Raw genomic sequence first — 12,988 nt, forward strand, 5'->3', positions numbered from 1 at the left:
TACATCACTAATTATCAAAACAAGATCATATGATCACTGTTCCATGATGTGATGAAGATTTATACAATCAATCTTGATTTGAATTGTGCTTCACTGGCATCAAAAAATGACCTCTTCTGTCATAAATAAAGATGAAAAAAATACACAAAACAAAATATCCATTTTTGTGCATTACACATCATAATCAGGATTTTACAGAATAGTCCCCCCTAGTGGTGCATTGAGTTTTCTATATGTTGAGTGTGGAGAGCTAAGGTTTGAGTCCCTACCCTGGTTCAAAGGGTATGTGGTATAAAAATTAGACTGTGATAGAATTTGCAATTACTTTTTCGATGACCCCTGTTAAATACATCAAAATTTGGTGAATACATATAAGTTAATTCTCTTTTTTTTTTTTTTTTTTTTACTAGTTCGAGTGAAGTACATCTAAAGCTTTACAGACAGATAACAATGTTCTGAAATATCTTTCAGTTTGCTTGCATGGTTCATTTGATCTTTCCTGACCAAATTACAGTTACGACAAATTAAAATGACACCTGAACTCTTTTCTTTGGTCTTATGGAGCAGCTGCTCTATCTATGGCTTAAAGCATACCTCTGTATTTTGGACATAATAAAACTGATAAACATTGGAAACTTTTACAAACCAACATTAAGGTTTTCTTCTTTTTTACCAATTTTCTTTCATTAATTTGAAGAAGCAGCAGTATAAATAAGATGACTACTGACAATCACTAGTAGAATAATAGGATGATTATAGTAAAGTAAAAAGCATTGTTCTTCTAATAAAATCATAGGATATTGTTTTAACTCTGCTGACTGTGCAGGCGAGTGTGAGCATGAACAAAAAAAACCTCTCTGTGGTTTGAAGACAAAGTGCTGCCACGATGACGTGTGCTTGCCTGCCAGAGTTTGAGTGTTTTCGCTTGTGAACTTTAAGTATCAAAATCTTTATGCATGAAAACAGAATGACAGCAAAGGTCACCATAACAACAAAAAAGTTATAACCATTCAGGAGAAACAAAACCTTGATGTAAGCATGCGTAATAACACCCACACACACTATGCACTCTTCATAATGTCAACACATTGCATGTACACACACTACTCCATGCTTTGGTGTGAGGTGTATCATCTTTATCTGATGCTGTGTGGTTCTGCTGTACAGATACGCGTGCATCTTGTCTGTTTTTGCAACTCTTTCAGTTTTGTTTTATTTTAGAATTGAAAGCTCAAGTGTGAATGTGTGTTTAGCCTTTAACCTAATTTGTACATGAAGGGTAAAGGCGTTCACAGATGAGGTAGAGAAAACCTACTGTTTCACTCTGTTATTTTTGCTTCACCAGCAAACATTTGGTCCATTTATTATCAACTTAGAGCAGTCCCACAACACACTGTGACTGGGGTGAAGGAAAGGAAAATCTGACTTATTTGCTGCTCAGTTTACTGTGAAGCCATTTTTGCTCCTCCAACCCTTTAACTTTATTGTTACTAAAGTCTTTTCTGTGCAGATAGATATATTTCAGCTATCACCCTAACAAGAACTTGATTTTACCAGAAATCATCTTGTTTTATTTCAGGAAAAAGCCCATCTTGTTACTTCCTTGTAGGTTCAAACATTCTTTGAGAGACCTAATTTAAAGGAGGAAATGAAATGTGTATTTGAAAGTTTATTATGTGAATAGTTTTCCTTGGAAGGTATGTGTCCCAACCTGATCTGGCGAGACAAATTAGCTTTAGCTGCTCCAACCAGGGCTTTTCCCAGTAATGAGTTTCTCCATTGTCTAGAAAAGACTGACCTTTGGAGGAAAAAAAAACTCTCAATACTCTCAAAACATAAAACAGGTATTTTACACATTGTCCATTAGGATATTGCATGCCTTCAGATCCCATTGAACCCTTTATTCACAAACATCAGCCACCATATTGGATTATAAATGCTAGAATTGTGTGTCTCAGCATGGTTTTTTAAAGTGGAAGTATTCTTTGTGAGTTTGTTGTCAAGATGAGCTGCGTTGTCTCCTCAGACCAGGCAGGATCACAGCGTCTCCCGTGTCGTGCAGGATAACTACCTTGCACGACACTGGATAAACATGTGGTTGCATTGCTCCGGTGGATTGATTACACACCATTTTTCCCCTGACACAGTCTACACGCTACTTTTTTTTCCGTGTTGTAAATTAACATACTTGACAATATCCCACTGCACACTGAAAACTCCGCTCTACTTGGGCATTGTTGAGCAAAGAAAGACACTGTCACTGTGACTAGTGCAGGTTCTAAGAAGAACATGAATGAAACACAAACTGATGAATAGTTTTGATATTTCCCACTATCAGATGGGTGGATATTTAATGATTTAGCCCCGTTGTCGTGCACATCTGTAGCTTACGTCAACTTATGTCTGCCCTGTATTTTATAGATACAACCCACAGTTCCTAATGCAGAATCAATTATTAAACCTGCTGGCACACCAGACACCTGCAGTACTTGAGGTAATGGTGTGTTAAAGTGTCTGTGCTCCAGCAGCTGTCTTGGTCTTTATGTCTTCTTCTTTAGTCGGTGATGCAATAAGGTGTGCATCTTTGGGTGTTGGAGTTTTCTAGAGAAACTCATAAATGATTCATCCCGCCTGATGGCCCTTCATTCCACCCCCCCACCCCCCACCTAAACACACACACACACACACAGGGTCACAAATACACAAATTATTCAGAGGATTCCCACTCATTGGATGATGACATGGTGGACAGGCGCCACTCCGTCTCTAGGAGTCTGACTCCTCTTCGGTCCTGCAGAGATGGACATTACAGTACGTCACCATGCTCGCTTGATATCATGTATTCCTGTAAGCTGGGGAGGGAAAAGAAATGCCCATCCATTCCACTTGTAAAGGAGACAAATCATATTAGGTGTGCTTTTTAAATTGCACAATCTTCTCATATATGAGTAGCTTTTGAATGGTTAAATGGTGACACTATGCTGGCTTTGATCAGTTTAGGATAAGTTTTTTTTAAAGCATCTATTTGCAATCAGATTCCCAGAATTTTCTTTTTTTTTTTTTTTTTTTTTTTTTTTTTTGTGGCACACTATTTCCAGGAAGCAGGACTGACCTTTTATGATGAGGTATTTGTCTGTAGTTGTGCACAAATAGAAGCTTTGGCTGATGCTTGAAAAACTTTAAATAGACAAACTTGTAGCTTGAACTTAACCTGTTAAAGCACTTCTGACACTAGCTGCCTCAGTGTCATTGTTCAGATGACCATGGAAAAATGTTAGTACAATTTTATTGAACTTTAAGCTTTAAATGTAGTTTTGGATATGTTTTATGTTAATTAAAACAACATAACAAGGCTAAACTGATGAGATGAGAAGCTCATGCTACATTTTCAGATTGGATATAAATATATATATATAAATCAGCAACTGATTCAAGAAGCTGTGTAATTCATAGATACATGTAGAGACAACAAAACAAAGTATGAAATAAGACAGGCAGCCAGGCAGAGAGTCAGTCTCTAAATATAATAATCATTAAATAGTGGCCCAGGCCCATTAAACATAGCGGTAAGCAGCAGGGTGTGAGGAGCAGCCAGGTCCAGAGCGCAATACTGTTTACACTACAAATGCGGTTGAGTTACACCATGTACAGTAAAATGGGCCCGACTGCCAGTAACTCTAGTCACTTACCAACAAAAGCATCATTTCCTGAAAGCTCCTCCCCTCCTCCCTCCCTCTTCTCCCCACCTCTCCCCTCCCCTCTGCGCTCTCACTTGCTCTCCAACCACCTTTCTGAGCTCAGAGGAACTAGTCCACAATCACTATGACTAAGCCCTCTATGCAAATACCTGGCTGTATTGGTGGAGCTGGAAGCATGTTTTAGACGTGCCTGTGTCTCTGCAGAGTTTGTATGTGTCAGCTCAGTGCTCAGACTGTACCTGTGGCTGAGACCCATGTGTGTTGGGCCAGAGAGGAACTGTGACAGGGCCGGCAAGAATCCAGTGGTTGGAAGCGCAGCAGTTGTGAGGTGACTACCAACACTTTGACCAACACATGGAAGAAACGGTGGAATTCAGGGATTCAAGGTGAAGCAGGAGCACATGTGTGTGTGTATTTAGCCCCCACCCCCTAACACACACACACCCTGCAGCGGTTGGACCCATGTCGCTCATGCAATTTTGGACTAAACTGTATTCTCAGCTGGGACGACCACTTCCAAAGGTATTGGAACTGTTTGCTTCTTTTTGCCGTGTTTGTAGATATGTGTTAAAAACTTGGATGTCTCTCCTGTCGAAGTTAAGAAACAACTTGTGTGTGTATGTTCGCAGCTGTTGTGAAAACTTTTTATTGCGCTTATCACAAAACTTTATTATGCGATTAGTAGGCTATCTGGCTTATGATTGATATGTGTTTATTTTGCTTTCCTGGAAGGAATATTTGAAAACTTCCTTGTAAGTGCAATGCTAAACTGGAAGTTCTGGATCTTAGTCTGTCTGTGAATCACCTAAAGTATAATGAAATGTTAGTGTCAGTTTATCCTAAGCTTTGTCAAAATATCTTTCTAAAATACTGCTAAAGTAGTTTCCCATTTTTATAAAAAGACGAGTCAGGCATCCACTCAGACTTTCTTTGTCAGCCAGGAACTCAGGCAAATGATTGTCTGCCAGAGTTCACACTGTCTTCCCGTAAGTGCTTGAACCTGATATCTTGTCAGCACAAACAGCACTGTTATCGCTTTTGTGCAGAACTATTACACATGTTCATTGTGGTGCTACTGATTGTTGTTGAATGATTGTGCATGACACTGCACCGTGGTGATTTTATTCGTGAAGAGGTCACTGAGTCCCTAGTATTAGTTCACCTTTCCACATCTGTAGTTTTTCCCACACATACTTTTGAGACACTGAGACCTTTTGCTTTTAGTTTTAACGTGATTATACACTGACAAACATTTATTCTCCATTCAAAATGGGCCTAATTTTAAATGCTAGTTTTCACACACATGTAACACTGTTGAGCTGTTATTAACAAAATCCCAAATTCACAGTATTTCAGAAGTGTCAAGTATCAGCTATGAAATTCATACCTTTGGTTTTATCTAAGGGTATTTTTTAAATGATATCAAACGCATATTCGAGGTTTCAGCAGACAAACTGGGTGCAAGCAAGTTGGATTCTGGCAGAAACACTTTCTTCATGGAGCACAGTTTAAAGAATGAACTCATCCTCTCAGCACATTGATAGAACAGGATATCTTGTAGAGATATCATCTGGTTCCTGGCATTACATTAAACTTCAAGCGTGACCCTCTGCATGCAGCTTACAGGAAGTGAAAGAAGTAGTGGTAAGGATGAGTGAGAGCTTTGAAGAGATTCACAGATAATAGAAGATGGGGGTCAGGTGCCACATGTGTATGTTTAGCTGGGCACATGCTCTCTTTACCAATATTTACCAATCCCTCTTTGAAGAGCAGTGTATTTAACACATTGCTACAAGGGGTTATTTATAACCACAGAATATAACTAGGTGATGTCAGGTGATAAGACAACATAGAGGCATGTTCCAACTTGGTAATCAAAAGCTCTTCATTGTCAATAAAATGACAGGTTGCTGCCATGAGTGAATATTTGACAGTAGACACAAATAGACACTGGAATAAAGTGATACTGTCAACATTTCGGATCCACTGTTTGTATTTTGTTTTGTTTTGTTTTGTTTTTGTCAGCAGGCATATGTACTTCCAATAATTTTTATTTTTGTGGTTTTAAAGCAATTTCCAGTCATATGAATGCGATTAAAAAATTAAAAAATTCTAGATGATTGTAGAATCGGTATTGAAGCTCCTTAATTGTTGTACCCCTTAAGAAAAATCCAAATTTGGTTTCAACACTTGCTAATTCTTTTTCACATTCAAGTAATTAAACACATTTAAAGCACATTCAATTGAAGCACTCTGGACTAAACCTGCATTTCCCAGATACACTTGAAAAAAGATAAGAAAACTGAAATGAAATCAAAAACAGGAAACTTATCAAATCTTCATGCATTATACTGGTGTATGTTTTGTTTCCCAGTAAGTAACTTTAAAGCTGTCAAGCTGTCAACCCATCAACATGACTTTACATTAGTGGATTTTCTTGGTTATTTGCTGGAAAGTAAAATTCTGTATTGATCGACTGTAAGTAGCACAGACCCCACCAGACAAAGTTGAAGGCTAGTTTGTTAATAAGAGAGTTGAATTGGTTTGTGTTTGTTGAAGTGCTTCGGTAGAAAACAGCTGTCACAGTAAGAATATTGTGAGTTCATATCAACTGGACCGATACTGAATGCCTTGTTTTCATATGTACACACACTTTTTGGCCCCAGCTTTTTAGGTTTATAAGCATCCAGTAATCTGGCCTTTTCACTCATATTCTGCTGTTAAGGCCTTTGTTCTGTGGAGGTCGTCATGCGGACCGTCAGGCACAATTAAATAAGCTGTTTACCCTGGTGTGACAATTAAAATGGAGCCAAGGTTTTTGATGCTTGTCATTTTCAATCTCTGCTGACACTCAGTGAATATTTTTATCAATTTGCTGTTGGCTGATGAATGAAGGCAAATATGCAAACAGGTTGCAACCATTTAAAATGTGACAATTAAGGACATCATTTTATGTGATCCCAGTTCCGAGGAAAATTATTTAGTGGTCCTAGGTCTTTACAGCTTTCAAAACAGTTTCAGAAATGCAGACAAACAACCTCCCATTTCTCTGAGGTCAACATTTCTGAAGAGCAACAAAGTTTTGGCTTCATATTAGAACATTACTTGCTTCACTTGCTTTGGTTTCATGATAAGAATATCATACACATATCATTCAGACGAGACGGGATGAATGAAGCCTCCCCCAAGAGTGTAAAACACATTCAGTACATACTGTTTGTGGTTTTGGACAGTTTGTTCTCCTCGAGACACTTTTTGGTATAAGCCCCAGCGAGTGTTTGTGAGCTTGTCTGTCAGCCAACAGGAAGGTGGTTGTAAAAGTGCAGCAGGAGTTGATCCTTGGCTTATAACTAAATTAGCAACTTACGGGCAATGAGCCCGTGGGATAGTAGTTCATTTACCACTGGTGTGTGAAAGTGTATGCACATGTATGTGTGTGTGTGTGTGTGTGTGTGTGTGTGTGTGTGTGTGTGTGTGTGTGTGTGTGTGTGTGTGTGTGTTACAGTGACAGAGAGACAGAGATGAGATGAGAAAGCGACGCTTTGGGTTCTTTGTGGCAAAATAAAAAGCTTTCAGGAATAGTTTTGTTGTGTTTGTCTAACAAGTACAAGGCTCATTCATTATTTAGCACTGGCTCCCTTCGTAGATTTAAAAAAAAATATAGCTATCATGAAACAGACTCTGGCATTTCAGATTGTTCTGCTTGAAATCAAGACACCTCGTCCTCTACACTAACAGTGTGATTTAAATTTAAAACACTGACATTCACGTCTTTTTGATGATAAATATAACAGTTTCAATTCCACAAATGTTGTATGTGACTGGTGCAAATTACAGGGTTTCCCCATATTGCATGTGTTGTATGATGCACTGTGTTGAAATTTCTTCCTAACTGAGACGTCAGCTTGTGCTACAACTCCCTCCTTTTCCATTTTTCTCACAATGTCAGCTGACACGTAGGCTTGGTCTTGTCCTTTTATGATTTATGCCTATTTTCTGGAGTTGACAATGCTTTGCACTTTCAGGATATATGGTGGAGTGAAAATGTTAAATGGCATTTTAAAAGTTTGAATTGCCATCAACCACAATACTGTGTAATAGGGAATCTAAGTTTTGGCTCCTTCTCTGTGGGGCATGACAGTGACACAAAGCATACGAAGGTCTTGTTGAGCTGTTCTCAGCCACATTAAGTACAGGAAAGTTCAACCACACATATTATTTGTACCAGTGAGTCCCATGTGTCTGGCTCATGATCGAGTCAGTTTAAGATAAGTCACACATACACTGCTTCCTGGAAAAGACCACATGCACAGAGGCCATTTTATAAAGATGCACATGGAGCAGCTTTATTGTGTAGCAGCATTATTTTACTTATAAATAATAAGGTTTGATTTGTTTTACTTAATTTTCTTTCAATATATAACCACAATAATATTATTTACCTTAGTAAATAAGATAATTTATTGGGGTAGGCTCAGCATTATAAAAATTGTGTTATCATTTACAGAAGTACCTTTCCTTTACTTTCGTGTCTGAGACTTGTTCTTTCTACTGTTTTTCAGTATTTTAGTCCTCTGTCTTCTTCTCCTTGGTTAAAGTCTGGATTCAAACTGTTAACATGCCTCAGAGAATAGCACTCTCACAGTACCATTCTGTGTGTGACGTCTTATTTTCAGCCCCAAAATTCAGCAAATTAGGTTTCCTCGCTGAGATCCTGTCTTTTTTCTCTGTGTTTAAGCACTGCTACTCATAAATCATAAAGATTTGTAGTAACATGAGATTGTGGAGCCTTGTCACCTCTGTTAGATTCTAACAGACAGTTTGGTGAAAGCTTTATGATCCCCTAGACACACAGCTTGAAGAAATGTCCTTTGAAGCAGCTCCATCGTTGGGCTGCTAGCTGCGACACTGACATGGCATCCCTTTATTTTGCTGAACATATGAAAACATTGGAAAATTCCAGGAGGCTTGTAAGCAGCAAGCTGTCCCTGGCTTGCTTTAGTCAGACTTGGCACAACATGAAGGCCTGCCTGTCAGGAGGTTGTTGGACTGGATAGACCACTTTCATTGGCCCAGGATAGTTGTCTGGGAATGGATAGACCGAACTGACTGTGAGCGAGACAAGGACATCATAATTAAAACTTTCAATTTTATTTATTTAGAATGAAAACAAAAAAAAACATCTTCGATTATATTTTGAAAAAGATCTATGCAACTATAATTACAATGGAAATTCCAGGAGTGTCTTCCCTGAAATTTAATGACATAGACATATTTGTTTTTTATTAGATTGGATTGAGTGAGGAGTGGTCTGAGTTGGGATCCTGGAAGCTGATCCTTTGTATCTGAAAAGCAAGTGTTTGGATGTGTCTTTGTTGTTAAAGTTGTAACCCATAGACCTGAAAAGATAAAAAGCTGTGTACGAAATGTGTTTTGTTGTGTTTGTTTGTTCAGTGTTTTGTTTGTTTTTGACAAGCACACGCTTAAGCTGATTGGTGTCTGTATGTCAAAGCCAGATGCCATTGAGTCAACATTTGCTGGACTCTCTGTTTCAGACTGAAGAAATGCTAAAGCGATATCACAAGATTTAGTGTCACTTTAGCCAAAGAGATCATGTGCTCAAAAAAAGTAAATAATTGCTTCAAGTCTCTGAGAAGGTCAAAGAAAAGGAAAATCCTTGCTGTGTTGTGCTATTAAAGTCGTAGCTCAAAAGATATGTCAGAGATGTGAGACATGCAGACAGCATGGCATAACATAATCCAGACAGAAGGAGAGACACCAGCAGTGGCTTCTCAGTTCCTGGACTGAGAACCGCCTTGCAAAATCTCACACACACACATGCACACACACACACACACACACACACACACACACACACACACACACACACACACACACACACCATCTGTTACCTACATGGACAAGGTCAACAGCTGACCCTAGAAGAGAGGGTCTTAGGTGAGGGGGTGTTTTGGTCAGATGGATAATTTAATAACCCAGCCCTCCCAACTAAACACAGACTCCCTGGGACTTGACAGATAAGCTTTCAGTGTTCCGACTTGGCCTATTGACAGGTCCACTCTAGGTTACAGTCTTGAACTTTGACATTTTATCAGCATTTACAACTTGTCAGACCTGAGGTTTTGTGCGATTCACATGTCCATGACCTAATTACTGAAGTCAGGGAAGTGTTTCAAGGACTTCAAAGCAGGGTTTATTGCTATCTGTGATACATCAGGACCCTCAGAGAAGTGAAAACAGTTCAGTGGTCTCTCACTGCTGCACACAGTTGTGTGAAGTGTTATAGTTAATATTTTATATATTTGTCTTGTGGCAATATGCTGTGGTTGGATGACAAAACAAAGCTAAACACTCAAAGAGATCTTAAATGTGCAAAACCATACAAAGTGTCAGCAATGGAAAAACAATGGATGAAGCCTAAAAGAGCGAAGGAAAAAAAAAAGCATGAGGTGACAGCAATATACTGGTAAGATGTTAGGTCATTTGAGGTGTGCGTTTTGTACATGCATGTGGGGTGAGTGGGAGGCCAGGGTGACTTGCTTCCTGGCCTTGGAAAAGCAGCCAAGCTGGCAGTGTGTGGGAGGGGAAAGCCCTGGGCCGGGCCCGGCTGAGGCTTCAGTTAGGTCGCGCACTGAGCCAGGTTATTGAGTTTAACGGGATGTGGCCTGGGATTGTGTACTCAGCGCTTCACATTAAGGGTTTTTTTTTTTTTTTTTTTTAGAGCGAGTGAAAGTTGTGCATAATTTCAAGGTTTGACATAAAGGAATGCAGAAATATGAGGCAGATGTTAAAGAAATGTTGTGAATAAAAATGCTGGTTTGAAGGTAGAGGACGATCACTTCATCTATCTTTTAAGTTAATATTTTTTCACAGTCACTTACTTTGATATTCGTTAATAGATTAAACAGAGATATCAACTCTTTGCTCCATTTTCTGTGCCTGCCAAATCTGTTTCACATTACTTTAAAAGGTACAATAAACATTTTCACATTTTAAAAGGTAATTTAAAAAACAAAAAAATAGCTGTGGGGAAATGGTCTGAAAATATTGAATTGATTATCCAGATTGTTAGTTCTTTATCAAATAGATTACACAAAGAACACAAGTTGAAAAAAAATAGCTAACAGGATGTTACTGGAAAAGATAGTCAGGATTTTATTGTGTATTTTATTGATAGGTTTTCAGGTGAAAAGGGCCTGACAGTTACACCAAATAAACAGAAACCTGTTTTCAAGCATCTTCCAGCCTTAAAATTGACTCAGACTTAGAGGTGCATGCACTTATTGGCACAGTGTCAGCAGTGTAATACCACATTCAATGTGGTGAATTCTGATAGAGTTGAAAAAGAAAGTAAAAAAAAAACAACTTGTCCTTCCTTATTTTACTGATAATGGGACAGCTAAACTACGTTGCTGTGTTTAACAGGTGAATCATATAATTCATGTGAATTCTGACCCTCTTGTCTAAAATTTTAAACCCGCCCTGTGACTGGTCAGATTCACCCGCCACTGGCCGAACGCAGGCAAATTGAAAAGTTGATAAAGGTGCTAATTTCTCATCATGAGGCAGGACAGCAGTCTGATGGCACTACAGCCCTAACTAGTGGTGGGTGGCTGCATCACAATTAAGCAATGCCATCTTCAAAATAGTAACCCAGAGCATTTTATCTGGGTCACTAGATCCTTACTAACAACAGCGCATGTGTAAATGGAGGCAGGTAGAATTATGTCAAAGTTAGCACTGCCAATAACCATTGATTTACTCTTGTGAATTGAGAAAGAAAGCAGGTGAAAATGCTGAGGTCAATAGAGAAGAGGCCAGAGTATTTGAAAATAGATTCAGTGAATCAAAATGTTATGTTACTACACCTTTCATACAGGCTTTTTTTCAGCTCTGTTCTCAGTGTTTCATGAATAATTAAGAAGGCAAGGGTAGTTAGAACAAGAAAATATGAAATACTACCACTGAAATTTTGTGGGAAAAAAAAAAATTGAAAAGTTTACTAAAAGCTGTTCAGACACCTCAATATGGAGGTTGTGGCGTACAACTCCTGTCATAAGCCCCTTAACTTTACTGTAAAAATTGTTGTTAATAAAGACAGCATGAAGGACTGCTAGACCTCCTTCACATAGAATCAACATTATAAGCAGTAACACTGTAGTCTTTATATCAGAAACGACTGTTCTTCACTTCTCCATGAAAACAGCTATGTATCTGTATGAGTGGTCTGGTCTGTTTACAGTTTTCTAGTCTTTATTTTAGCCTGGATGTGTAGTTACGTGTCATGAATATGGAATTGCTTTTCTTTCTTTTTTTTGTTTTGTCATGAGAGCTGTTTTTGTTTCTCTATTTAAGATTACTCATCAAACATGCACCAATCTGTTGAACACACAGGCTATACTGTTGATAAAGACATGCTGTTTGTGAATGTTTTTGTTTAGTAGGTGCATTTTTTTACATTTGTGATTCTTTAAGCTGATAACTACCACCTTCAACCTAAACCACCAAGCCTCCACGGTGCTCTGCAGGCATCTGGTGAACTGAAGAGGGCTTGTGGGAGCCATTTTTCAACTGTGTGCCTGCATTAATCATCAGCAGGCTCACAACGGTCATTATCCACACACTCAAACACAATTTACCGCTTCTGTGGATGCATGACGTTCAGTATGTGCAAATGCGTTTGGATTACGTCTAAAAGTTTCTCCTATCTTATTGGGCTGTGATCCAAAGGGATGCAAGCATTTGTACAGACATCACACTTACTGGTAAAGGAGAAACTGAAGTGAAAGAGGAACATGTAAACCAAAAAATATCAAGCTGGATAAATGACAGGAAAAAACATGAGCATTAGATTCACGTGTTCATCTGTTCACAGCACACTCTGATTTTCTGACTGAAAAAGGGCTCCAAGAAAATACTATGAAGACTTCATTCTGATTTAGTTCTCTAAAAGCAACAGAGAAAGAAACATTTGCACAGACCAAAATGCACGTACACATTGAGGTATTTTATTTATTGCACAGCAGAGAAATGGAGCAAGAGGGGAGGAGACAGACAGAGACACAGAAGCAGGATTAGTAGTTATATGGTTGTGAGGCTGTGTGCTGTGGAAGGAGCCAGATTACCATCAGAGCAGTTGGAATTCAAGCCTTATCTCTGCTTGGCAGGGCCCGTGCTCTCAGGAGCCGCACAAGAAGAAGTAGCCCTGGGTACAGGCCTGCCGGGGGACAAACACTGCTGCCTCTGTTACGCTCTGCTTAACAACTCGA

The 12,988-nt window shown here is 38.9% G+C and overlaps 1 protein-coding gene across 6 annotated transcripts in view; it reads left to right on the forward strand.

The window, feature by feature from the left end:
* Window positions 1–12,988, forward strand: part of sbno2b (strawberry notch homolog 2b) — a 75,959-nt gene that overhangs the window by 39,700 nt on the left and 23,271 nt on the right. Inside the window, exon 1 of one of the 6 annotated variants that reach the window (XM_030082510.1) lies at window positions 3,720–4,220. The exons of the other annotated variants lie outside the window; for them this stretch is intronic. Coding sequence (XP_029938370.1) covers window positions 4,161–4,220 — 60 coding nt within the window. The 5' untranslated portion in view covers window positions 3,720–4,160. Of the gene's footprint in view, window positions 1–3,719; window positions 4,221–12,988 lie in introns of those variants that run through there. 6 annotated transcript variants of the gene reach the window in all.

Source organism: Salarias fasciatus, chromosome 23, assembly GCF_902148845.1.
Source record: "Salarias fasciatus chromosome 23, fSalaFa1.1, whole genome shotgun sequence".
Taxonomy (NCBI): Eukaryota; Metazoa; Chordata; class Actinopteri; order Blenniiformes; family Blenniidae; genus Salarias; species Salarias fasciatus.